Here is a 26,522-nt window from a genome sequence, read left to right as displayed (position 1 = left end):
ACGTTTGCATCTATCTCTACAAGGCTTTAAATAGACCTTAAAATCCTCAAATTGCATAAACAGTTATACTCTAGTTTTTATACACAACCTTGATCCTTCTCTCTCACTCTTTGGTACCATTTTTTTTTGGTATTGTTTTGCTAATTTTTCATAATCATGTTAGATTCTATATTGGAGTTGATTACTCAAGCTACTTCTAGCTCAACATTCATTTTTTGCTTTTGCAATTTGATCATAGTCATTATTTTATTGGATTTGAAGCCAAGAATAAGTGTTCATCAAAGAAGTGAAATTCATCTTTCAATAAGTGAAACTCAAAAGCAAGAGACCAACATCAAGTTTTCATCTGAAAAGAGTGTAGAATCATTGACACAAGAGAAAGAAGTTCCACATGTCACCGAAGCGGTCGAAGCGGAGATAGAAGAAGAAGAAGAAGAAGCAGAATATAAGATCGAAATTGAAGGTAATGATGATATTGATTGTAACAATGAAGAAGAAGGAAAAGAGGAAATGGAAAAAGAGGTTGAAGAAGAGAATGATGATGAGTTGAGGAAAAGAGTGGAAGAATTTATAGAGAAAGTTAACAAAAAATGGAAAGAAGAATTGTTGAGCACTTCTAGCTTGGTATATGAAAGAAAAAATAATGAAATTTTTGCCATTTAAGATATGTTTTTAGATTTTGATGTATTCAATCATGTTTAAGAAATATCATAAAGATAGTTAGTTGTTCATATGTGCTACATAATTTCTATAGTTTTGACTATTAAAAATTAATCCCTCTTGCTTAGTGTTTTTTTTGGAAGTAATGTTCCCAAAATATTGTGAATTAAACTGAATTGGATATGAGTGAGTTCCAAAGAAAAAAGAAGATAACAATTTTCAACTTATAACTTTATTTATTCTTGCATACATCACATGGATAAGGAAAAGTGAAAAGGCATAAAGAGAATGCTTGGAAGAAGAATATGTAGGGATTCCTTTAATCTTTTTCTATTGTTTTTTACTATTTCTTTTCTTGTAAAGAAATTGTTTGTGGGCATTTCTTTATTCCAACAACTTTTTTTGTTCTTTATATCCTCATATTGGATGCAATAGCCAAGAAAGGATATATATTTTTCTTTTGAGGGATTTGGATGAAGATAAATATAAACAAGAGAATCTTTAACATGCTCTCTATTTTCATTACTCTCTTCCTTCTATTGACTAAAATTCATATAAATTCCACTAACATAGTGTGATCAATTCAAATTTTAACCAATATAAAAAAAATCTTTGGAGCACTCATGAAACATAGCAAACAAAATTCTTAAGTATGAGAAACTCTTTGTCGAGAAAGGCATTCAAACCCAATATGAAGAAGATGAAATGTCTAGTCACTTTGGTCACTTTAGTTTACTTAGGAGATAAATGAAATTATTTAAATAAATAATTTAGATGAGAGAAAATGTCAGAGAGAGAGAGATAAACAATCTTGATCCCAAGATTAATGTTTTAAATGACAATCCTTGTAAAACATACTTTTAAACATACAACAATAGCTTCCCTAAAAAAAAAAAAATACACCAATAGTTATGGTTTTAGGGTACACACAGTATGTACCATTGCATTTTAACAATTCACACAAAAAAAAATTAATTTTCTATATAGTGAAAAGTTTAAGTGAGTTCGGTCATTGTGACTCGTTAAGGTCAAAACAAACCTTAACATTGAAAAATTGCTGACATTGATATTTACATATCTTTTATCAATAGAATTTTAACTTATGTCTTTCTGGAATATGAATCAACTTTTTACAACTAAAAAATATAGCTGTGTCTCTCCATACAAATGGAGGGTTAAACTTGTATATTTACAGGATATGAGTCAACTTCTTACAAATATAAAAAAATTAGTTCTGTCTCATCATGCAATATTTGTCAAATTAACCGCAATTATTCTTGTGCACTTCATTTTATCTTGACTACTTTCTTAAATAGGTATTAGTACTATTGTAAAGATCCACACGTGTGAGTGTTTGTTAATTGAATAAACTTTTAGCTAAAGAATATAGCTAAAAATTGGAAAAGCAAAAAAGTTTATTTATACTACTATTTATTATTGCGGGTATTTTTTTTTTTTTTGAGTCAAATAGTCTAGTGACAAGATTCACACACATTATGTGTGGAGAAGTGGAGAATCCGGGGTTCGAATCTCAGTTCCTACACAAATTATCCCTGGTAGCTACCAATTGAGCTACACTTACGGAACATCATTGCGGGTATTTATTCTTGTAAGTAACATTAAGAGAGCTAAAAAAGTTGATGTCGGTGTTGATTCATTATGACATTATAGAGAAAAAAATTGAGACATATTATAATATCAACAATATTAGCTATTTTTGTCAAAAAAAAAAAAAACTATATTAGCTATTATAATTATCTTTGGTGTTTTCTTGGTTGGTTGGTTGTTGTAATGACATTGTCCTTTGTTTGGACTAATTTTGTCAAGCATTATGCTTCAATTAGTGTTTTAATTCATTTGTCTTTTATTTATTTTTTAATTAAAGAAAATCACTAAGCTACCTAATAACATGATGTAGGCTTGAATGAATGCGTCTATGTCCATGTTTCGATAAGCAGCTTAATCCTCGACTTTTCTATAAATCATTTTCATATAAGCAATAAGCTATTTTCATATACTATCCTCGAGAACTTATGAAAATAAGTTGAAAACAACATATGAATATGTCATAAGCGGTTTCCGTAAGTTCTCACAAACAGAGTGACAAATGCATATGCATGTGTTTATCTTTTATTTGGCAATGCAATATTTGGTAGATGGAATGACAGACATGACAAAACAATGAATCCAATTTAATAAACTAGTGTGTCAATCAAACTCATGACAAGAAAATAACAAACAATGAGGGATATGGAAAGGAAGTGGATTTTATAATTGAATGTTGGAGTGGCCACCATAATTTGTTAAATTCGGAAAACATTGAGAAACTTGATTATTAGCAAAGTTAGATTTGGAATTCAATCATGCATGGAGAAGGACATAAAGTACTTGTATATTTAGCTAATCCAATAATTGTAAGAATCGACCAGTACTATAGCATAAATGAAGCCTAAATATTGATGACTCAACACAATACCAAACACTAATTGAAGGAAAACAATAATGTACCTTGATATGGAGGATCAATAGGTTTAATAATAGTATACTCTACCCAACTTCTAAATGATTGGGAGTTAGACAGGCTCGTGCATTAACAAATGACGAGTTCCTAGAGTCTTGACCATCGATAATCGATAATATAATACAAAACAAGCTTTCAACTATTTTTATCTTCTCACACTCTTTCTCTCTTTCCATTTCTTCTCACAACCAAACCTACCCTAAATGTTTATGCAGCGGGACAATTGATTAGGAATGATCAGCAATCTCCTTGCCTTTCTTCTGCTTCTGCGTCTTTGGAGGACAAAAACTTGCAACCACAACCTGATACATAAAACAGAAAGAGGAAAATAATCACTTTAAAGTTCTTCATACATGAAGTAATATAGTTTTTCATTTCAGTAGTATTTGGAGACCGTTTGGATTGATTTATTTTTTAGCTTATCAAAAATAGCTTATGCAAATAAATAAGCTTTTATGTTAATTTATTTATAAGTTCTCACTCAGTAACGAACATTGTATCTTCATAGGCTCTTTTTTCATAAACTACCTTAACAAGCTTATGCATAATACATAAAAGCTTATTTATTTGCATAAGCTAAAAAATTAGCCAATCCAAACGGGCCCTTGATATCTAGCAGTAAAATAGTGCATCATCCAAATTCTAATAAACAATGAGTTTGACAACCATCATTAGCAGTAGCACCAGTAAAGATGTTATTGTTTATAATAACAAAGGTAAATTATAAGCGGTTTCACAAGATTTTGAATATTCTAATAGATATCCTCTTAAAAAACAAATTTACCTTCACAGGACCTGCAGCTACCAGCGAACCAGCCAGTGGGCCCTGAATAACCCGGCCACCTATGGCCAAAGAGACAGTCAGCTTCCCAGATACTAATCCATCTTTATTTGGTTCAAACGAGCCAGTCAAGGAAAGTAGATCAAAAATTCCCTGTAAAAGCAGAAAATACGAGTCAGCATATTCATTTAATATTTTCATCTAGTGCCATAACTAAAAAAAAGGAAGAGAGTGATTCTAAAGACCCGTTATTTGACACTCCTTCAACCTTCTATTGTATCAATCTCATGTTAGGCACACTAAATAACAACAGGGCCTACTCTCAGTTAGTTTGGCCAGCAAGAGATTTCATCCAATGATACAGTGTGTTTGGAAAAGTCTAATGTCGCATACAAATCAGATGCGAGAGATATATAGGACTAAACTTCTTTATAGGGGCTAATAAAACAGGACTGAGTTAACCTCACATATCAAAGTAACATATGAATCTGCTGAAAGAGATATATAGGACTAAACTTTTATCTATGCTAAAGAATCACATATACAGAACTGCACTAACCTCATATTTCAAAGTCTCAATACCAGAATCCGACATATCAATTGTGACACTTGAAATAGAGCCAGATCCAGATAGAACGGATATAGCTTGGAAATCCAGAGCTAGAAGGGAAATTCTCGAAGCAACATCCTAAACAGGTCATAGGAAAATCACAAATACATTTAACAAATAAGCACACAGTATTGTCAACTGATACAAAAAATGGAAGTGTGAATGAGAGATTTAATTTCAATATGCAATCTGTAGTTAGGATTCATGTAATAATACTAAAACACATCTTACTATTTCATATAACAACTACTGTTAGTAGCCACTTGGCAGCCAAGTTCAGCAACAACATCTTCAAAACTGAAATACCTTTTTCCATTTAAATAACCATAATTTTCCTACAGCTGAAATTCTATGTGACTGAAAAGTGGTAAGGATTAATTATTGTTCTATGTTTCTCATAGTTATTGAAATACGTTTCAACATTAGATTGTACAAATTATATTAATTTACTACATAGCATGATGACAGTGAATACGGCACCAAATAAAGAAAGGAAAATAATGTATGTGTTAAACTTAAAAGGTATTTAAATTTAGTATGTACGATGACATTGCATTTAGTGAAATGCATTAATTTTCAATGAGTAAACTAAACGAATAGCCTTTGCATTTATTCAGAATAAGGCATTAAGAACAAAATTAGTAGATGTAATCCAACTATTTCCAGAATATAGGCCTAAAACGTAATGAAGAAAATACCTCGCCAGAATTCACTATAAAGGCGTGATGTGAGAAATGGGAACCAATGGAGTTTGATGGCCCATCATCTGTAAAATATGTAGATAGGTAGATTATTAGATAGACAAGTGATAGAATAAGATAACCATGAGGCCAAAGAGCAAATTATTATGTAATTCACAAAAATACAACAAATTGATTTCATTGTGTAAAAACAAAATTACCAGATCCAAATTCAACATGCACATATCATATAATGTCACAAATATCCACAGTGCTATACAAGATACGATATTAGCCAGATTCCGAATAATCAGTAAAAGAGATTCACCTCAAAAAAGCATCATGAACCGGGATTATGTTCTCGTAAAGAAGTATGCATGTCATCACAGCAGATATGGATCTAATAAAGTAAAGACCACAAAACTCTTCCATGAACATGAAAAAAAATTGTGCACTTGAATGACCATATTAAATCATAAATTAAAACCATCGTTATATGTAATATTAACATTCTGCACTAAAGAATACATCATAAGATTTATAAAAAACTTTTTCAGACATTCCCTATCAATAACACTTCATCATATTCAAATTCAACCATCATCCTTGCTCAGATTCTTCAATTGTGGGTTCTAATAATGCAACATTAAATAAACTAAATCCCTAACCAATTTCCCACAAGTCAACTAGCAAACTTTTGAACGAGTTTTATTTTAGACTTAGTACCGAACTAAACAACTGATCAATAAAAAACCACAAAAACAAAAAACATAAATCAAGATTAAATCAACTAAAACCCAAACAATAACTATAGCTTCACATGTTAAAAAACAACCCAACAGATTCTGAAAAAACAAAAAACAATGGTTATCGACAACAAATGTAAAAATATAATTACAAAACAAAAACAAAAAATTATACAATGCGATAACTAAAAATATTAAATGCTAAACAAGCAAAATAATAAAACAATCATTTTATTTCAACATGGTCTTGTACCTTTAAAATCATTTAATCCTCTACCCCTATTTGAGGCCGAAAATTCTCCGGTCATCGGAAATGCAAACGAAACTGGCATAGGTGACAGCGCTGCCTTACTTCCCAATTCATACTGCAAAGGCCTACCCCTCTTCTTCCGTTCCTTTGTACAATTAGGCGCTGGAGCACTTTCCAGAGTCTGCATTGGCAACCCCTTTGCAGGCCCAGAACACGCATCCTTAGCGGCTTGCTTTGAATCAAAATAATTTTTCAGAAGGATTTTTACATCCTCAGGTGTTTTCTCACAAGGTTTCACTTCTCGTCCCTTGATCCCTAATTGATGATATTTGGCTCTAGTGATCCCTCCAGTTGAAGGATGTCCACAGAAATGACAAACAATTGTTTTTTGATTCTCGTCTTTGAAAGAATTCCACCACCAACCAATATCAGTGGATCCACGACGAGTAGGTTTAAAATAATCCATCTTGTTGTTGTTGGCAGTTGGTGATGATGCCATTGAAGGAACAGGGTAGCAATGTTGGATCGAAGGAAATCAAAGAGAAGAATGAAAAAACAAGATCCGGCGGCCACAATTGCAATCTTATATACACGTGAGTTAAGATAATTAGGTCACTGAAAGGGTATGAAAATACCAATACACCCTTAATAAATTGAAACAATTTCAAAAATTAAAGTTTTCTATAAATTTTCTACCAAAACAAGGTCAAGAAAATGTTGTGCAAGCGAGATGGCACCACTACTCAACCACTATATGCGGCATCTACGACTGCCACAAGCACTTCGCAGGCCAATGGCGTGGAAGTCTATGACGCTATTCACAACATAGATTTAACTGTTAGAGAGAAAAACAACTTTGGTTCACAGACTCTACGATATGATTTATGAAACCTAGGGTTTTGCAAGAAAGGGTGGGGGAAATTAACTATGTGTTTGTTTCAAGTTATCTTTGTAGATGTCCAAGAATAAAAGGATAGTAAATATGCATTCTTATGTTTGTTTTTTTTTTTTTTTTTTATGTAAACTAGGTATCTTCTTCGCACACAACTGCGGAGACTAATCCCTTGAGCCTTGTGGCACCCAAATGGGCGGCAAACTCTCTAAGAGTTTTAACGCTGCTGCATCTGCATGCCCAAGTTTTTTTTTTTTTTTTTATGTAAACTAGGTATCTTCTTCGCACACAACTGCGGAGACTAATCCCTTGAGCCTTGTGGCACCCAAATGGGCGGCAAACTCTCTAAGAGTTTTAACGCTGCTGCATCTGCATGCCCAAGGCTGGATTCGAACCCAAGACCTTGGTTAAGCTAGAAGAGACCCGTGCCATCTCATATAAACGATTTTGGGTTAGGAAAGTTGTTTTATTCCCAAGGAGAAGGGTGGAAATAAATTCCCATGGAGGGGAGAATAAATTGATGTGTAACTACCTATAAATCTCTAAATAATTCTCAGAAATAATATGTATGTTAATCAGAAATCTTTTTTAAAAGTACCTAGGAAAAAAAATTCCTATAAAATTTTCTTATCAAAGTTATTACCAAGAATGTATCTTTTTTTTGTGGTGGTCAGAATTTGAACCCCGAACCTTGCATATATTATGCATTTGTCCCTACCAACTGAGCTCAGCTCACGAGGACTACCAAGAATGTATCTAGTAAACTAGGAACAAAAACCCCCAAATAAATTATGAAAAACACATTTATAATGAAAAATAAAGTAAATAATGGGAATTTAATTTTTTTTAATAATATTTTGGATGAAAAACTTAAAGTATAAATTATGGTTAAGAAATTTGTTCACGTCTGTCTTGGAAATTTAATAAAGGTATTTTAATAAATTTCCATCTTGGAAATTTAATAAAGGCAATTTTGACACGCCACGTCAGTGCTTTGATTCAAGTTTTGTTTGGTCTTATTTGGTGTTTTTTCCTCGGTGGACCGGGGGTAGAGAGGTGGTGGAAGCCGAATGAGTGTTGGAATAGGTCAGGTGTGGCTCAGCTATGAGGTGAAGATGTTGCTTGATTTGGGGAGTTTTTTTGGGTGTGAGTAGTGGAGATGGGTGTGTATGAATTTTGTATACGGTGGTTGCTCGCATTGGAGTTTGATTTAGCTGGTGAAGTTGGTTTTTGGTGGTGGTGGTTCTTTTGGGTGTTGAAGGTTCAGGCATTAGTTAGACGATGATTATATTGGTGTTTATTTTGGGTGTTCCGCCTACATACGGCACCTTTGTAGTCTTTGATTTACCGGTCTCGATTCATGTTGAGTAGAGATCTGGTTAATTCAATAATCAACAAAAAAAAAAAGATAAATTGTTGTTAATTCAATACTACATAATTTGATTACATTAAAATAATAGGATATTTTTTGAAGAAAAAAAATGCTTTTTTAAAATAATGTTATTTTTTCATTGTATTTGGGTTGATGTTTATCTTTTTTCCCCTTTTTGGAAAAAAAAGGGAAGATACAATTTTTAATATAAATTGATTGATATTAATTTATTTCAACTTTAAAAGAAAATTTAAAAACTGGAAAGTAAGCCAATGATCCGTTGAATTTTGCCAACTACTGACAAGTCCTTGGTCTTTTTAATTTAATTACTGTTGACCATAAAAAGCAGTTTCACAAGATACTTGAAAATGGCTTGAAATCTTCTCTTCGTTTTGTGAATCTACTATAAAATGCCTCTATTATAACGGATGCACGACCCTCCCTCATCTTTTTTCCTTACAGTTTGTGTTGACCATAAGGCCCCTAACTTAATTCCTACAGTCAAACTCGTGATCCCACCTAAGATCATTTGAGTATAGAAAATTCATAAATCGCGAAATCAAACACGGACCCTACCAAATTCAGAAATTCCCATATTTATGCATAAAAAAATAATAATATATATATAAGTGGAAAATACTTCAAAACACCGCAATTACTTATCTATAAACAAATACATTTTATAAAAGAAATTGGTCTAGTAGCGTAGTTGCTTCACCCTTAAGGTAAATAAGTGGGGAGTTTTCGGGGTTCGAACCCCGGCCCTTGTATATAAAATGCGATGTCTCTACCAACTGAGTTGAGCTCACGGGGACCAAATACATTTATACTTATTACTTAATAATAATAATAATATAGCATAATATATTTCCTTTTATTATTATTGCTTATTATTGTTATTATTATATTATTATGTGTCTAAAATGGCACTTTTTTTTTTATATTGGATATAAGCTTTGAAGAAACTGAAGGAGGATACTGACCTAAAAGTTGCAACATTTGTTTACAACAATATTATTCCCTTTAATGTTCTAAAGGGTGAAGAATTAATAAAGACATGTGAAATGATTGGTCAGTTTGGTATTGGATATAGCCACCATCTTACCATGACATTACAGATAAACATTTGAAGAAAATTGTTGAGGCTACACATAGCATATTGGAATAGTATAAAGTTTCTTGGACAAAGTTTATATGTACAATCATGAGTCAAAGTTCAGTTGGTTAGAGCATTGGAACAATAAGGCAAAGGTTGCAGATTGGAGCCTTGCTAAAACTTGACTGAATCATGACATGGATCAAATACGTAGTAGTGTGAATATGATGGAACATTATGGCTTTGTTTGATTCATGTAGCCGAGCTTGATAGCTGATGTTGTTGTTTCACAATCATGACTAATAGCTAGATTAACCAGAGAAGGAGGACTATCCTAAACATTTTGGTAAAGAGTCCCATGGGAACTTTCTTTTTAAAATCAATTGATACTTCCGCCATTTCAAAGAAAGCTCATAAAGTTTTAAAAATGATGGATGACAATGTTGAGGAAGTGGGTCAAGAAAATGTTGTCCACATTGTAATTAACAATGCTACAAACTACAAGTTGGTTGGACAAACATTGATGGAGAAGAGGAATAAGCTTTTTTGGACACCTTGTATGCAGCTAATTGCATTGATCTAATGTTGGATGCCTATGCATACAGAGACTATTACTACGAGTAAAAATACCACAACTTATATCTATGTTAGGGTTGGAAAAATCTAACATGCATCCAGCAAAAAAAATCACGAAGGAAACAACATAATTAAAATTGAACTATCTTAGATTCTATTCATTATCTCAAGTAACCACTTATATAGTAAGTATGCAGACACTCATAACCTATTCAATTTCATTTAGATTTTATTAGATTAAAGGCTTAATTGCACTTTTCCCCCTAACTTTTGCTAATTGTGCGATTTTGCACCCCCTCTTTTTTTTTGAGCGATTTTGCACCCCATCTTTTTGCCCCCTTTCTGGTTAGATGGACCTTCTTGTGTTTAGTTGCACTTTTGCCCCCTATCTTCTTGTCAATTGTGCGATTTTGCACCCCCTCTTCTTTTTTTTGAGCGATTTTTCACCCCATCTTTTACCCCCTTTCCCCTCTTTTAATGATGATTTTGAACAAAACACAATTGGTAAAAGATGGGGTGCAAAATCGCTCAAAGAAAAAAGAGGAGGCGCAAAATCGCACAATTAACAAAAGATAGGGGGGAAAAGTGCAATTAAGCCTAGATTAAATTGCTATTTAAGAACAACGAAAATAAATCGGTAAAAGAATAAAGCTATGAATCAGTGAGAAAGAAATATTGGAAAATTAAAAAGTTGTTGAACCTGATTTGAGATGCGGTGGTGGTCGGGGAGCGATGCCGCGAGATGGCAGTGTGGCGATCGGCGATTGAAGCAGATGGTGACATTGCGAGCGAAATCTGGAAGTGTTGTTTGATTGATTTCTGATTCTCTTATGTGTGCGTGATTCTTGTTTCCACTGGAAGTATGACACGATGTCGTTTCAGCAACTTTTTTCCAAAAAATTAAAATGAAACAAAATTAGAACCATGTCTTGTGACGTGCAAGCAATGTTATTTGAACATCAAGAAATATACAACTTATTTGACAACCGTATAAACATACACTATTTATAACTAATGATATGCCTAAAAGAGAGAGGAAAAAGCAATGGAAAAAATAAAATAAACCTAATCAGTATAAATATAGCGGTATTGGACAACCTTTTAGTTGCAAGGTTAAATTCTTACCTCTAAGCTAACACTCCAAGTGTCAATGTTAAGACTTTTGCGTAAGGACTTTGTTATTCATGTGTCCCTATATGGCTAGAGGGATTAGTCTGAGTAGTTTAATTGAGCATCCTCGCTTATACTACTCAAACTAATCCCTCAGTCTAGTAGGGCCACATAAATTTGTGGTCTCCAATGTAATAAATCTCAATTAACTAATCTCAATTACTTTTTTGTGGACTTCATTGTTTTTAAGATTTGAGTAGTTGTTTATTGTGGATTTGGTTGGTCTTTTTTTAAAACTTATGAACTTAGGTAGGATCTTCCAATCTTACATTTTGCAATCTTACTGCCCCTAATCCTAATTGGAATTTCGCGTTTTATTGTTTTATGATCTTGCAATCTATCAATCTTGATAACCTTGATCAGAGCAAAGTTACAAAAGTCAAAGCACTAGGTAAAATCGTAACTAACCAATGTCTAACAGCATTGGTTGCTAGCTCGGAAGCATGGGTACTTGTAAGACGGTGAAGTACATGTACCAGGTATGCGTACAGTACTCGTGGTACTCCATTATGCGTGTCCAAGTGTCAGACCTATGTATCGTGTCTGACACCGACATGACTTATGATTGCCTTGAATCATGTCATTTTTTCAAATTATTATAGGTTCGTGTCGGGGTCGGTGTCAATGCTTCAGAGTGCAAAACTTATTCAATTAGGGTTAAAAAGAAAAAAAATCACATTACATCACATGAATTGATAACCTATTCAATTGCATGATAGAACTATGAAAGAAACGCCGGGAGATTAAAGAGTGGAAATTAACAAGTTGTGGAACCTGATTTCAGATGCGGCGGTGATGGTCGGCGGGAGCCACGGGTAGGTGGCGGTGCGGCGACCGGCGATTGAAACGGACGGCGACATCGGAGCGATTGATTGCTGAGACTTTTCTGAGTTCTGTGTGATCGTTGTTTTCTATTATTGGACAAGTATGCTACGGCGTCGTTTCACTAAATTTTTATTTACTTTTTTTCTTTCTTTCTCATAAGTTGCATTTAGTGAAGAAAGTTCAATTTTATTTAATGTTTTTAAAAACTACTCTCTTCATCTCATCTCATATTATATAATTAATTTGTCCTCGTGAAGTTAGTTTAGTTGGTAAAAACAATGTATAATATATGCAAGGTCTGAAGTTCAAACTATGGCCACCACCAGAAAAATATTATATGATTCATTTGATTGTTGCACACAGATTGATTGAGCTCAAATGGTTAATTAAATCCAATAAAGAACGAAATATTATATCATTAAGAAAGAACAAAATATTCTATATAATTCGAATTCGAGTCATTAGCTTGACAAAATAGGTTGCCTCTTATTCAGCGCATGTTTTGAAGGTGAGAAAAACACAAGAACGGGGGTTGAATTGTGTTTTTTTTTTTCTCCTAAAACTAAAGTTACTGATCATAATTTGATAGAGTTCAGGTTCTGATGTAATGTTCAGAGTCTAAATGCATCGGATAAGTAAAGAGGGAGAAAGAAGAAAGACTCAAAGCAATTTATAGTGGTTCCTTCCACAATACAGAAGTAGTCCACTCCCCCTTGCACTTCCAAGGAGAGTTCACTAAAATCAATATCTGATTACAATTGCTCAAACACAAAACCGAGAGGCTTCAAACTACTCAAACACAGAGACTTCCTATGCTCAAGCACAACTGCAAGAGACTTCTATTCAAACAGAATTACAAAGAAAAATGTTTGAGGTTGAACACTTGATATACAATCAGTGGTGTTCGCAATACAAATTAGATGTGACTCTTAAGACTCTAGAATTTCTAAGATATGAAAGTTGCTAAGAAATTCTAAGTGAACTATGATGTGAAACAATTTCAGTAGAGGTTTGGCACTTGTAAAATTGTTGTAAGAGCCTTAGGTATCCAAACAACAGGTCTTCACTCCTTTATATAGAGGTCTGAGAGATATGTTGGAAATTTCAGCACATCACAAAAGAGTCGTTGTTGGAGCTTGATCAAATCACCAATGATCTGTTGCTTGATTTTGTTATTTTTCCTATGAAGGAAAAATTTCAAATCCATTCCAAGTATAGAACAAAACTAGCGTAGTTGCAACTATATTCTTGTACAATAGCAGACATGATGAGTGAAGTAGTGGAGCAGTGGTTGTACAATTGTACTGTTACCCTTTTCCTGCGTTCTTTAGTGAATAAGCATCCAATGCTTTCAAATTCCTATGAATTAGTCGTTGCTCCAAGCTTCCATTCCTTCTGCAATCATAAGCATGAGAATAACAACATTTAACAAACTCTGAAGCTTCCAGCCTTCAGCTTCTGATGACGCCAGGCCAGCTTCTGGTAGACAACTTCTGATGAACAACTTCTGACAAACTGCTTCGGATGAGTTGCTTTCTAAAGTCTTCAGATATTATCTTCTTCAAACTCTAACTTGTAGTACAAGCTCCCTTTTTGTAAATTCTATTGCTCTCGTTTGTTCTTCCAAAACCCTAAACTGAAAATAACAACATACCCTAACTACATGTTAAAGAGGGGTGAACACATACCTTGTCAATCTCAGCTTCAAATTTGTCATCTGATGCATCCATTTCTGTATGTCTTATCCTTGTGAAATCAATTGAGCTTCTTCCTCTTTGATCTTTTTGATTATACTTCTTCTTTCAAATTGTTCGTACTCTCTCTCTCTATCTACCCCTCTCTCTCTCTCTCTCAAAATCCTTTCTAAAATCAGTTTCATATTCTCTCTCTAAGCCCACATGCAAGCCTTATATATGTGTCACATTCGATCCTCCACGTGTGCATTCACCAACGGTAAAGTCACTTATTTGACAGAAACGACTTTTTTGAATAACAGAGCAAAAATTGAGGAACCAAAGTGTTGATTTTTTGAGTTATGAGACCAAAATAAAAACTTAAAATTAATTAGGAGGTCATTAGACCAATTAAGCCTTTAGTTTATAATATTCATAATTCCACGTTGAAATCTTTTAAAACTTTTTTAATCTTATTAAAACGATATGATGTTTTGTAATTTATGGATTCATTTTTAGTAGAAATATTGAAAACAAGCATGGGTATTAATTGATAGATAGTTAGCAAGTTTATCAAAATTCGTCAAGTAATAAAAAGTTTGTATCTACTGGGAAGGTGATTCATAGAGCTGTCAAAATGGGCCAGACTGTATGGGTCGGCCCGTTTAGCCCAACTAAATATAGAGTTTGGGCCTTAAATATTGAGCCCGAATTTTAATAGGGCTTTTTAGCCCGGCCTTAAAAAGCCTGCTACCTGTTAGGGCTAGCCCGAACGGACCGAGGGTAGCCCGCATAACAAAAAAAATCCTATAAATTATATATATTTTTCAAATAATTCTTTACTTAGTTGATTATCAAAGTAATAAATAAAAGTGAAAATTCAATGAATTAACACAAATATACATGTAATATAAAATTATATTTACTCGTTTCGTTATTTATAATTTTAAAGATCGAATATATAAATATCTATAACCATAACGTATCTAATTTATTTAAAATTGTTTTCCTCGCCGTTTTAGTTTATGACGTTTGCACAAAAATGTTTACAATTTATTTTTGTTCTAGGCATTATTTAAACATATTAAAAATATTATTTATAAAAAAAATTTATAGTAGTATTTTATAGTACTTTTTTAAAAAAATATATAATTTTTAATATGAACCGGCCCGTTAAGCCCGCGCCCGTATAGGGCCGGGCTCGGGTAGTATATTTCAAGGCCGTTTTTCAATCGGGCTTTTTGGCCCGGCCCGATAAAGCCCGTTAGAGCCAGCCCTAAACGGATCGGGCCGCCCATTTTGACAGCTCTAGTGATTCATTGGAAAACTTAACAACCACAAGTTACATATGTGGTTATTGGGGGAAGTTTGCATAAAATTTGAATTTGGAAAATTAAAATAAATTGACTTAAATAACAAAGATAAAAAGTTATTAGAACTTTCGAATCCATTAAATTTTTATTATTTGGTAACTAAGGTCCAACTATAACAATCGATTGTCTAAAATGATGATAGATTACATAAATAGGTTAAAATCAATATTTTATCTCATTTTTGTTGCTAAAACCTACTAAAAATAACTGAAAAACATGATAAGAATGACGTAAGATGATCTATCAATAGTGTAGCACAAGCAGAAACCAACCCTCCAATTGTGTCTAATTGTAAAAAAAAAATAACTTAATAAAAAAAACATGATTAAAACAACATATGGATCCATTAAAGAGTTGATTAAAAAATTGTTTTTTATCGAAACCATAACCCTAAACTATAAACCACAAAGAAAACTAGAAACCACATTTAATATCCAAGAACCAAAACCCTAAACTGGAAATAACAACATATCCTAACTACATGTTAAAGAGGAGTAGAAGAGAAAAATTAAGTCTAGAAGTTCTAGCTCAACTGGCAAATGCTGAAATTGCAAGGCCGGACGTTGTGACTCGGGTTCGAATCCGGACCTCACAGTTGTGTGTGAGTTTATTTTCAGTGAATTACCACTTCATCTAAGACCAAAAAAAACAAAAAACAAAAAATTAATGTTATATTGACCGACTTTACAGTTATTAAGTTTTCCTTTTCAAAGTTGACAAACATAAATATAAATTTATATTAAAAAATATACCATCCTTTATTTCAAAAAAAAAAAAGAAGAAGAAGGAGGAAACAAAATATAAACATAAGCACTGTGGACTAAAATAAGGGAGTAGTGCATACATTTTAACTCATCTTCGTATTTCTTTTGAAATTTTAAATAACGTCAAATTTAAATTAATTGAAAAAATTGATTTTTTTTTTTTTGTGATACTCTAATTTATTTTAAACTTCTATTTACCAATGCATCCAGAACACATGGAAAACAGTACAGGTTTATTGCATGGCAAGCATTTACACGTTTTCACAAGATCAATGGCAAAGTGCACAAGATAATAGATCCATAAAACTGACAATCACACACACAAACCCAAGGGTGGAGAATCTATCTAAGAACTCACCTAATTGATTCAACAACATGCACAATTCAAAGCTCCAACTTCTATCTTTCTTCCAATCCAAACCCTAACCCTTGAATCTCTTGCTCACATGTCCCAAAAGCTCCAAAGTTACACCATTCCAATCCTTCTAGTTGTGTGCTTGCATTAGAGTCGTGCATTTTAGTGAGAGTCTTGCATTAATATGTGAATTATTTGAATATGTGTATACTTGTGTTACTTGTCGAATTTATTTCTATGCATTCATATAGAGTCGAAGACTGATGGAGAAGTCCAGTAACATACCTCTGGCAAACTATGATGAGAAAAGTCCAGTAACATAACTCTGGCAAAATGATGAGTAAGAGTGATACCACAATCATATAGGTCGTTAGGAGAGTCCATATGCATATATAGAGGTGTCAAATGGGCCGGCCCGGCCCAGCCCGGCTCGGGCCCGAGAGGCCCGACTATAGAAATGGGCCAGCCCAGCCCGGCCCGTTTATGATTGGGCCGTGAATTCTAGATCCCGGCCCGGGTGGGCCATGGGCCAGCCCGGCCTGGCCCGTTTATGTTTTATTTTTAAAAATTATTCACTTTTTTTTTATGTATTTTCTTATGTATTAGTTACTCACCATTATTTTTTTGCTAAAATATGATTGGATGGACATAAAAATATAAATAATTTTTACATTAACAATTGAATAATAATTAAACTCTAGATTATTCTTTCAATTAAATCAAATTAATAATTTATAAACTTTAAAATTTTAAAACTGTAAGCTAAATTCATCCATATTTATTAAGTTTATTTTTTAAAATATTTTTTTGTTAATAAATTTTAAATTAGTTGATATTTTTTTTTAAAAAATATGTTGTTTTTTAACAAAAATAAAATGAAATATGGGGCAATGGGCCAGCCCAGCCCGGACCAAAAATATGGGCCAATGGGCCGGCCCATGAGCCCGGCCTATTTTTGACAGCTCTATGCATATATATGATGATTTTGTATTGGGTGTTTGAGTGTGAAGATGATGTGCTGCTATGATATTTGAAATGAAGAGATTATATGTAGTAACTACTGGAAGTGATTAGAGAGTGGAGACTATATTCTTTTAATATTTATTTAAAGTTCATGCTTTTCCTAATAATATGTTATGGCTGGATTTCTTACCCCCTTTCTTGTTGTTGTATTTATGATGTCTATACATGTGGGGTACATATACTTAAGACGAATAGATCTAGTTGCCGGACGCCTAGCAGGATACGACGGGAATTGTCTTCCGTCAATTTTATTTTAGCAATGATTAGAAATGTAGTTGAATACGAGCTCTGATATGTAGCACCATGGGTTGGGGTTAACGTTTAAATTCATTTGATTTTGAGTTTGAATCTTGGAACTAATATTATGTCAATTTATGATCTTGAATGACAATGATAAAATTTAATAATGAGAATTTGTGATCTAAAGTCGAGTTGTGTAACATCCTTATTATTAATAATACCTATAACCACAAAGGATTTAATTTAATATCCCATCTTTTCATTTTAGATATAGAGAATTCCATTAATATTCCCTTCTGGCTCACCAAATTATAGTGTATGGGGCAGACCCATATCACAGCTCTAGGAAAGACCAACAAGCTCACTTTTCATGGCTCATGAAGTTTAAACTTGGATCCAAATTGTCTCACAAAATTGTAATTTTAATGTCATTGAGAATTTTACTACATGCATTGTTGCAGTTCAACCAACAGTGAAAATGGAAAGACTTTCCAGCTGCAGAAGTATAATTAACTGCAACCATGTCACCACACAAAATTTAGCCATTCAAAACAGTCACGACAAAGGCAATAGCCATTTTCAAGGCGTCATCAGTGACAGAAGACAAGCCAAGAGTTTATTCTATTCAGAGCTTTGACCAATCTTCCACTCTTTATTCCACCATCTTTTCTTCGTCTCCTTTGCCGGTTTTCGAATCCTTTCTTCATCATTTTTCTGGACAACTTCAGACCCCTCAGCTGCTTTGTCATCAATCTTTCCTTTTGATGCTTTTAAATTTGATGCTGACTTTTTGCCCCGTTTCTTAGGGGGTTCACTTTCATGCTCCACTAGAGGAGCTGCCTTGGCCTTCTCGATGATCCTTGCCGATCTTCTTGGAGTCTCGCCATTGCCCCAATCAAATTCTGAGACCTTCGGTCCACCATTTTTCTTCAGATACTCCTCCATATGCCTCCTCGTATGGATTTTCTCTCCTGATGGTGCAGTAAAGACAACCTCATACTTTGTCGGTGTTCCAGACTTTGGAAAGAAGTACTGCAAAGGAAACAAAACTAATGAATACTCATATGAAATAACATGCAACAAAACAACAACTATAACACATACAAGATCTTGTTCCAAGCTATTAACAAGTAGTCCCTAATGTGAAAAATGAATCTGTCTTCCCTACTCTAACATCACAGTACACTATAGGTCTTTGATGCTCATGCTGTTAAAAGATAAAACAAGAATTATGCCTTATGATTGAAAATGTTTCTTCCTCTTCTATTAATCAAAAACTTATTTTGTTGTTACATTTTAAAGCATTTTAGTGCCTAGTTAAACACCATAGGCAGTTATAAATAAGCTAGCTGTTTTACTGTTAAACTTCAGTAACTAAGAGCGCAACAACTAGCATGGCACCAAATTAACCTGGTTCAGTCTCAAGACAGGTATCCATGGCTCATAATGACCAAGAAAGAAAAAAACGGACACATATGGACTGTACTGAAAATAATTGCCAATCTAAAACTGCAGTAATAAAGAATACATAGATGCTCCTCGAGTTAGGATCATACAATAACCTAGAGGGTGTATGTACCTAGACAAAAGAGTAAGTTTATATGGAGCTTGAGAACTCAAGATCACACCACGTTAATCAGGGTTTTTCATCGAAAAGAAAAAAAAAATTATTGGTGATTGCATGGGTTTTGTAAAACTCGGGGCAAATCAATACAATTTACTTCAAGAAATATTAAAAAAGGCTGTTACATAGAGGGTTTAACAATATCAGAAATTTTTTGAATAAATGGGTGCAAATATGGCAGAAAATATTATGAAATTTATTAGACGTTTACATGGTAAGAAACATGGTTTATTTCCTCCATACTGACTTATGTGTGGGCATAATTTACATGACTGATTTAATGGGTTCAATAATACCATATGGTTCATGCTCTGATCAGTGTTGGATTTGGTAACTAACACTAAGCCCGATTGAACCAGAAGGGACGATATGTTGAATGATTTGACAATCTAATATCTTAAGATCGGTGCTAACCGAAAATGTATTAGTTGGATCACTGTCTTTAGAGCAAACTGAACACCTTAGAAACAAAACAGAAAAAGAAGAAAAAAAGAACAACAGAAAAGCAAACTGTAATGGATTGCAAACATGAAAATATTAATGTTAAAAATTACGCGAATGTTCATTTTACAAGTTTTGGGGTAAAGAGGTGTTTGACAAATGAAGAATGATAACTTTACACACAACAATGGAGTTAACCAACTTTGAGGGGTTGGTCTAGTAGTATAATAACAGGCCTTGGATCTGGAGGTTCCAAGTCATGACCCGCTAGTCCCCTTGGAAATAGGTAAATGGAAATTCCTTTAAAAGTGGTTTTTGAGCCCTGAAGTCTTCTTCCTCTTTTTAGTTTTTTTTACATAAAAAAACAAATTGTAGTAGAATTTCACAAAATCAAGACAAAATTTTAAGAATGGGATATTTTGTTGGACCCAAACATGAAATCACATAATCTATCCTAGATCAAAAAATTAAACACAACAAGATAACAACACTGAAAAATCAATATCATCCATGTGTCAAAACCTAGAGCTGTGAAATGCACAAGTCATTCTTCAACAAGTTTTCCGCAGAGTAACAAACAACTAGCTCAGGAACAATCAAGCCCAATTGCTCATTACCCATTTTGCCAAATTGTAAAAATAGTTCTAACAAAAGTAAGAAATTCCCGCAAAGTAAAAAACTTGTTTTGCACCAAGTTAATAATCTTGAAAATCCTAGCAGGTGACTCAACACCCAGCAACTAGATAATTCTCCGAATTTAGAGAACAAAATACCTAAATCTTTGACATGGATCTTGAAACACACATTCAACAGTTCAAAATTCAAGAAAACAACAAAATGCGTGAATATTCAAAATCAAAACCCCAATTGAGAAAACCAAAATCACAGCATCTTACAAACACAAATCGTGAAATTAAACAAAATCAACAAGAAAATCTACCAAGAAACAAAAATTACAGCAACACTAAATTCAAATTGCCCTAAAATTGAATAGTCATTTAGTCAGAGAAAATCAGAACCTTTTAGGTCCAACCAGATGGAGCAGGTAGATAATTTTCAGACTTCAGAGAACAAGATGCCTAAATATTTGACATAAATCTAGAGACACACATTCAACAGTTCAAAATTCAAGAAAAAAACAAAATGGGTGAAAATTCAAAACCAAATACCTAATTGTGAAAAACAAAACCACAGCATCTTACAAACACAGATCATGAAATTAAACAAAATCAACACGAAAATCAAACAAGAAACATGAAATTACAATAACACGAAATTCAAATTGCACTAAAATTGAACAGTCAAAGAATCAGAACCTTTTTGGTCCAACCAGATGGTGCAGGTAGATCCAACCAAACAGGCTCCTCCGATGCACCTGCATCTCTGACAGCAGCAGAACCTTCCTTCTCCACTGAACTCGCCATTTTCACCTGCCAATTTCCCCCAAAAAATTCAAATAGAACGACAATAAGAGAATTAATAATAATAATAATGATGATAATAAACCTTACAATTTTGTATAATTGAAAAATCATTCATAAATAATTGAAAGATGATGAAGAGAAGGGAAAAAGGAGAGAAAAAATACTTAGGGTTTTTGGTTTTGTTTTGATTTTTGCGTTTGTTGGAGTGAAAGTGAGATTGGTTGTGTGTGTGTGTGTGTTTTTAAGTGAAAGGTGGATAAAAAATAGAGAAGAAAAATATTTAATGTTTAGTTAATTAATTAATATTTATTTTCTTTATTTATTTAGTTTGAGATTGAAACCGATGAGACACGTGTGGAATCTCACTATTGCTTCAGGTAAAATGATCACAACTTATTCACCTCAAGGGGCCAGGGTAGGGACATTGCGATATAAAGGGCCGGGGATTCGAACCCCGAATTCTCCACTTATTCACTTCAAGGGGTAAATTTCTATGTAAGGATTGCAGAAATATAATATGCATCCAGCAAACAAAATCACAAAGGAAATAACATAATTAACATTGAACTATCTCATATTTTCTTCATTATCTCAAGGTATGAATGAGTTATTTAAGAACCTATTCAATTTCATTTAGATTCTGTTAAATTAAATTGATACTGAATCATAAATTTAAGAACAATCTTCTGATCCTAGTTGCGATCTTGCATTTTATGATCTTACCGGTCTTGACAACCTTGGTCACCCTACAACAAGCACAAATTCTATTGAACCGAGATGGGGCAATGATGGTGTTGTTACTCAACCAGTATAGCGGCATCTTACATCTATGACCGCTATTGCAACTGGCGCTTCGTGGGCCAATGGCATGGCAGTGGAGGGCCTCGCCGCAACGCTACAACGCTATTGACAACTAAGATTTAATTCTTAGAGAGAAAAACAACAGCTTTGGTTCACATACTCTATGGCGTGATTTATGAAAGTTAGGGTTTTGCAGGAAAGAGTCGAGGAAATAAACGATGTGCTTCTTTAAAGTTACCTTTGTAGATTTTCGGGAATAAAAGGATAGAAAATATGCATTCTCATGTTTGTTACAAGTTTTTAGATTTTATTCCTAGGTATAAAGGATTCTTGGGGAAGATGTTTTATTCCCAAGGAAGTTGTAAGGGGAGGAGTGCCTTCTCTTTATAAACTCTTCTCAAGAGTGCTATCTATCCGATATGGGACTAAATCCACCCCCTCAAAGCAAACACAATGAAGGTGTTGGAGGCTGCAATGAAGGCTAACCAAAGGTCACAATTTATGCGACTAGGGGCGGACCGCAATTAAGGCAGAATTTCCAAATTCTAACAGACAGTGCTACAAACTACAAGTTGGTTTGACAGATGTTTATGGAGAAGAGGAATAAGCTTTATGGGTGGCTCATTGCATTGATCTAATGTTGGATTACTTATGGTAAAAAGATAAGAATTATATCTATGCTAGAATTGGAAAAATATACTATGCATCAAGCAAACAAAATCACAAAGGAAACAACATAATTAACATTGAACTATCTCAGATTCTCTTATCATTATCTCAAGTAGCCACTTATATAGTTAGTATACGCATAAGTAAGTATGCATATATTCATAACCTATTCAATTTGACTTAGATTTTACGAGATTAAATTACTATTAAATTAGAATTTAAGAACAACGAAAATAAATCAGTTAAAGAATAAAGCTATGAATGACAGAGAAAGAAATATTGGACAATTAAAAAGTTGTTGAACCTGATCTGAGATGCGGTGGTGGTCGAGGAGCGACGATTGAAGTGGACGATGACATTGCGAGCGGATTCTGAAGTGTCGTGTGATTGATTTCTAACCACTATGCTTTACCGCCATTCGTTATAACCAATGTTTGACAGCATTGGTCACTAATTGAACCACATGACCTAATCTTCATATAAAATAAAAAATCATACATAAATTCCATATAGAAAAATAGATGCATCTGGCAAACAAAATCACAGACAACAACAGACCAATTTGTTTTTTTTTCTGAAGAATCAACAGACCAAATATTAAACAGTCTCAGATTCACTTCACTATATAGTAGAGATACTCCTTAGATTAGGCGTGTCCCAGTGTTGGATACATATCTTGTTCGACACCAACATGGACACTTAGGTAGACACTCCTTAGATTAGGCGTGTCCCAGTGTCGGACACATGTCGTGTTGTGTCGTGTCAGTATGGACACCTGACACGACACCGACACATATAATTACACACCGAACTATGATTTTATTTCATATTATTAGCAGTGTAGGCGTGTCGTGTCCGTCGGGTGAGTCATGTTACATTACATAAACTCATAACTTATTTAAATTTAATCATCAGAAAATTAAGAACAACGCAAATAAAACTGAATGAAAAGGGGAAAATGAAAAAGTTTAGAATTCAGTGGGGCAAAAGCAAAAGTTGTTAAACCTGATTTCAGATGCGACGGTGGTGGTCGGCGAACGACGCCGTGGAGTGGTTGGCGGAGATCGACGATTGCAGTGTGAATTCTGACTGAGATGAGATTGTTGTTTCTATTTTTTGTACAAATCAAACGGCGTCGTTTTCCATTTTCTTTAAAAAATGACATTTTCTTTTTTAAATTCCTATAAATTCCTTTTTTTCAATTTTCATCAATTTTTAGTCGAGTAATACCTTAAATTCGTCCACAAATTTTACGAAATATCTATTTAGTCCCCGAATTTACAAAATGTCAATCAAATCAGTCCATCCGTTAAGTTAGCCTGGTAATGGAGGTGACGTGTACTGTTAATCTCTTACAAGGCTTACCACGTCAGATATCACGCAAGCAGGGACCAAATTGATTGATTTATTAAAAATTGTCAAGGACCAAATTGATTGATTTTCAGAAAATTGTCAAGAATCAAATTGATTGATTTTCATAAAATTGCAAAATTTCCAACGACTCTTTCTCATGAACGACTCTTTCTTCCCTAAATATATAAATTTGGAAATCTAATTTTATAATTTGTCACCTATGAGGCGTTTGTTTCAGAGTTAAAAAAACACATTCCTGTTAATAGAGGTTGGGAAAGAACTATACCATGTTCAAAATTAAAAGCTGAATTTCAAAATCATGTTTAAAAATTTGATCTTTCTTAGTTTTATAGTTCCAAAGGTATTTTACATCAGAAGTCTTGTGTTGAAACTCCCCAACAAAATGGGAGAGTTGAAAGAAATCACCAAACATATTCTTAATGTGGGAAGAGCTCTATTATTTCAGTCTAAACTCCCTCAAATTTTTGGTCTTATGCTCTTGTTCATGTTACTTATATCATTAATAGAGTATCTTCCACTATCTTGCACAACAAGTCACCATATCAACTTCTTTTCAATCAAGATCCTGATTTTAATGGTCTTAAAGTTTTTGATCCATTGTGTTTTGCTTCTACTATTAGCTCAAACATGACTGAACTTGATGCTAGAGCAAAATATATGTGTTTTCTTGGGTTATAAAAGTGGTGCCAAGGGTTATATTCTTTTTTATCTGAAAACTACACAAATCTTCATTTCTTGAAATGATATTTTCTATGAGCACATTTTACCATATTAAATTGATCTTACAAATCAAAATTTTCATTCATACGATAATCATTCTCTTTCTGAAAAGTCTTATAATTCTCTTTTTGATAGAGAATAATTTGATCCTAGTCGTAGTACTCAGTCCATTTTTCCTGTTAATCTTGATCATATTAATCCCTCTGATATAGAGATGCTAATATTGAACTCTTGCTCCTGTTGAAAATATTGATCATGAACCTCCTGCTAATGATCTGAGAAGGTCTCAGAGTTAGAAACCCTTTAGTTAGACTTCAAGACTATGCTTGTTATTCCTTCACAGATCAATCTGTATCACCTTCCTCAGGTACTTTATATTCTTTGTCAAATTTTCTTTCTTCTTCACAATCACATTTTTCACTGTCTATTCTCACACAAACTGAACCTAAGTCCTATAAGGAAGCTATGCAATTTGAACACTAGCTTAAAGTAATGGATACTGAATCATTGGCTTTGCTAAAGAATGGTACATGGACATTGGTTGATCTACCTCATAAGTTTAAACCTGTAGGCAGTAAATGGGTTTATAAAATCAAATACCATTCAGATAGAACCATAGAAAGATACAAATCTAGATTGGTAGTCAATGATTATAATCAAGTTGAGGGATACAAATCTACAATGATGCATGTAGAGTCATAAGATACTTGAGGAGTTATCATGAAAAAGGGTTATTCTTTCTTAAATCATCCAATACTCAACTCTTAGGTTTCACTGATGCTGACTAGGTAGGATGTGTAGATACTAGAAGATCCATTATTGGTTTATGTTTCTTCATTTGTTCATCTTTAATATCATGGCGCACCAAGAAGCAAAATATTGTATCCAAATCTTCTAGTGAAGCAAAATATAGAGCACTCTCGGTTGCAACTTGTGAAATGTAATGGTTGATCTATTTACTAAATGATTTTAAAATGAAGAATACTAAAACTCCAGTCTTGTATTGTGACAACTAGAGTGCATTACATATCGTACTCTCTCCGTCCTAAATTATATGACGTTTTGACTATTTGACACGTATTACGAAATGTAATTAATTTTGCATAAAAAAGAGATATTATGAGTTGTTTTACAAAATTGTCCTTAATAAATGGTATGAGAAAGATAAATTAAAGATTTGAAAGAAGTGAGAGTAATAAATAGCTACGGATATAATAGAAAAAATAATATTAATTCTTCATTGGTATTGCAAAATGACATATGACTTAGGACAATTTTTTTTTCCAAAGCCACATATAAATTGGGACAGAGGGAGTATTTGGTATGACATTTTCCTTCCCCACATTATATTAAGATTAATTGAACTCCTGGTCCCTTAACCTTCTTTTTTTTCAAATTGGGACTAAATTGACGGACAAAAACAAAGACAAAGGATCAATTTGAAAAAAAAAGAATTAAGGTAAGGGATTGGGGGTTCAATTAAGCCTTAAATTAAAGTTGATGATAAAGGAGAGTTTCACAAATCCATGTGAGCTTAACTCATCTGGTAAGGATAATGCATAGTATATGCAAGGTCGGGTTTGAACCCCGGACACCACAAAAAAAAAAGAGTTTCACAAGTGAAATAATATTAAAATTAATTTAAATTAACCATAGTTCGAGTTTAAGACGAAAAAGAAAAAAGGAAGATATATTTTTTTAATATAATTTGATATTTATTTATTTATTTCAACTTTTAGAAAGAAAAAAAAAAATCAAAGTTATCATTGCGGAGTCAGCCATAAATTTTGGTAAAAAAAATTGACCACAAAGAGAAAAAAAAGCTGAAATGCCATATTAGTTTTATGAATCTAATGTGAAAT

At 33.3% G+C, this 26,522-nt stretch overlaps 3 protein-coding genes across 6 annotated transcripts; 1 reads left to right on the top strand and 2 right to left on the bottom strand.

Annotated features, from left to right (window-relative positions):
* Nucleotides 1–895, top strand: LOC120580859 (glutamic acid-rich protein). Its single transcript, XM_039835047.1, has one exon. The coding sequence runs from the start codon at nucleotides 157–159 to the stop codon at nucleotides 661–663; it is 507 nt and encodes a 168-aa protein (XP_039690981.1). The 5' UTR covers nucleotides 1–156; the 3' UTR covers nucleotides 664–895.
* Nucleotides 896–3,092: 2,197 nt separating this feature from the next.
* LOC11438826 (AT-hook motif nuclear-localized protein 4) lies at nucleotides 3,093–12,296 on the bottom strand. 2 transcript variants are annotated; one of them, XM_003619602.4, is made up of 7 exons: nucleotides 12,129–12,296; nucleotides 10,885–11,069; nucleotides 6,252–6,830; nucleotides 5,271–5,338; nucleotides 4,522–4,650; nucleotides 3,966–4,115; nucleotides 3,093–3,483 (listed from the first exon to the last, which is right to left on the bottom strand). In XM_003619602.4, the coding sequence occupies exons 3-7, from the start codon at nucleotides 6,745–6,747 to the stop codon at nucleotides 3,409–3,411; spliced, it is 918 nt and encodes a 305-aa protein (XP_003619650.1). In that variant the 5' UTR covers nucleotides 6,748–6,830; nucleotides 10,885–11,069; nucleotides 12,129–12,296; the 3' UTR covers nucleotides 3,093–3,408. The 2 variants fall into 2 exon arrangements, with proteins under 2 accessions (XP_003619650.1, XP_024641656.1); XM_024785888.2 differs by lacking the exons at nucleotides 10,885–11,069; nucleotides 12,129–12,296 and having other exon boundaries at nucleotides 6,252–10,700.
* A 5,691-nt stretch (nucleotides 12,297–17,987) lies between these two features.
* LOC25496577 (methyl-CpG-binding domain-containing protein 11) lies at nucleotides 17,988–23,709 on the bottom strand. Of its 3 annotated transcripts, XM_039835241.1 has the most exons (5): nucleotides 23,572–23,709; nucleotides 22,934–23,039; nucleotides 22,871–22,902; nucleotides 20,989–21,102; nucleotides 17,988–18,639 (listed from the first exon to the last, which is right to left on the bottom strand). In XM_039835241.1, the coding sequence occupies exons 4-5, from the start codon at nucleotides 21,094–21,096 to the stop codon at nucleotides 18,229–18,231; spliced, it is 519 nt and encodes a 172-aa protein (XP_039691175.1). In that variant the 5' UTR covers nucleotides 21,097–21,102; nucleotides 22,871–22,902; nucleotides 22,934–23,039; nucleotides 23,572–23,709; the 3' UTR covers nucleotides 17,988–18,228. The 3 variants fall into 3 exon arrangements, with proteins under 3 accessions (XP_039691175.1, XP_024641858.1, XP_024641859.1); XM_024786090.2 differs by having other exon boundaries at nucleotides 22,871–23,039; XM_024786091.2 differs by having other exon boundaries at nucleotides 22,871–23,034; nucleotides 23,572–23,703.
* Between the last annotated feature and the right edge of the window lie 2,813 nt (nucleotides 23,710–26,522).

The sequence above is a fragment of the Medicago truncatula genome, chromosome 6 (genome assembly GCF_003473485.1).
Source record: "Medicago truncatula cultivar Jemalong A17 chromosome 6, MtrunA17r5.0-ANR, whole genome shotgun sequence".
NCBI lineage: Eukaryota > Viridiplantae > Streptophyta > Magnoliopsida > Fabales > Fabaceae > Medicago > Medicago truncatula.
The sequence above is the reverse complement of the archived record's forward strand: the minus strand, read 5'-3'. Positions and strand labels throughout refer to the sequence as shown.

Coding starts and splice junctions, on each gene's coding strand:
- LOC120580859 (XM_039835047.1), top strand. CDS start 157: ATGTTAGATTCTATATTGGAGTTGATTACTCAAGCTACTTCTAGCTCA.
- LOC11438826 (XM_003619602.4), bottom strand. CDS start 6,747: ATGGCATCATCACCAACTGCCAACAACAACAAGATGGATTATTTTAAA. Junction 5,339..6,251: donor AGGATTAAATGATTTTAAAG/GTACAAGACCAT, acceptor CATATTTTACAG/ATGATGGGCCATCAAACTCC. Junction 4,116..4,521: donor TTGAGACTTTGAAATATGAG/GTTAGTGCAGTT, acceptor CTGCTTTTACAG/GGAATTTTTGATCTACTTTC.
- LOC25496577 (XM_024786090.2), bottom strand. CDS start 21,096: ATGGCGAGTTCAGTGGAGAAGGAAGGTTCTGCTGCTGTCAGAGATGCA. Junction 18,640..20,988: donor CATCTGGTTGGACCAAAAAG/GTTCTGATTCTT, acceptor TTTCCTTTGCAG/TACTTCTTTCCAAAGTCTGG.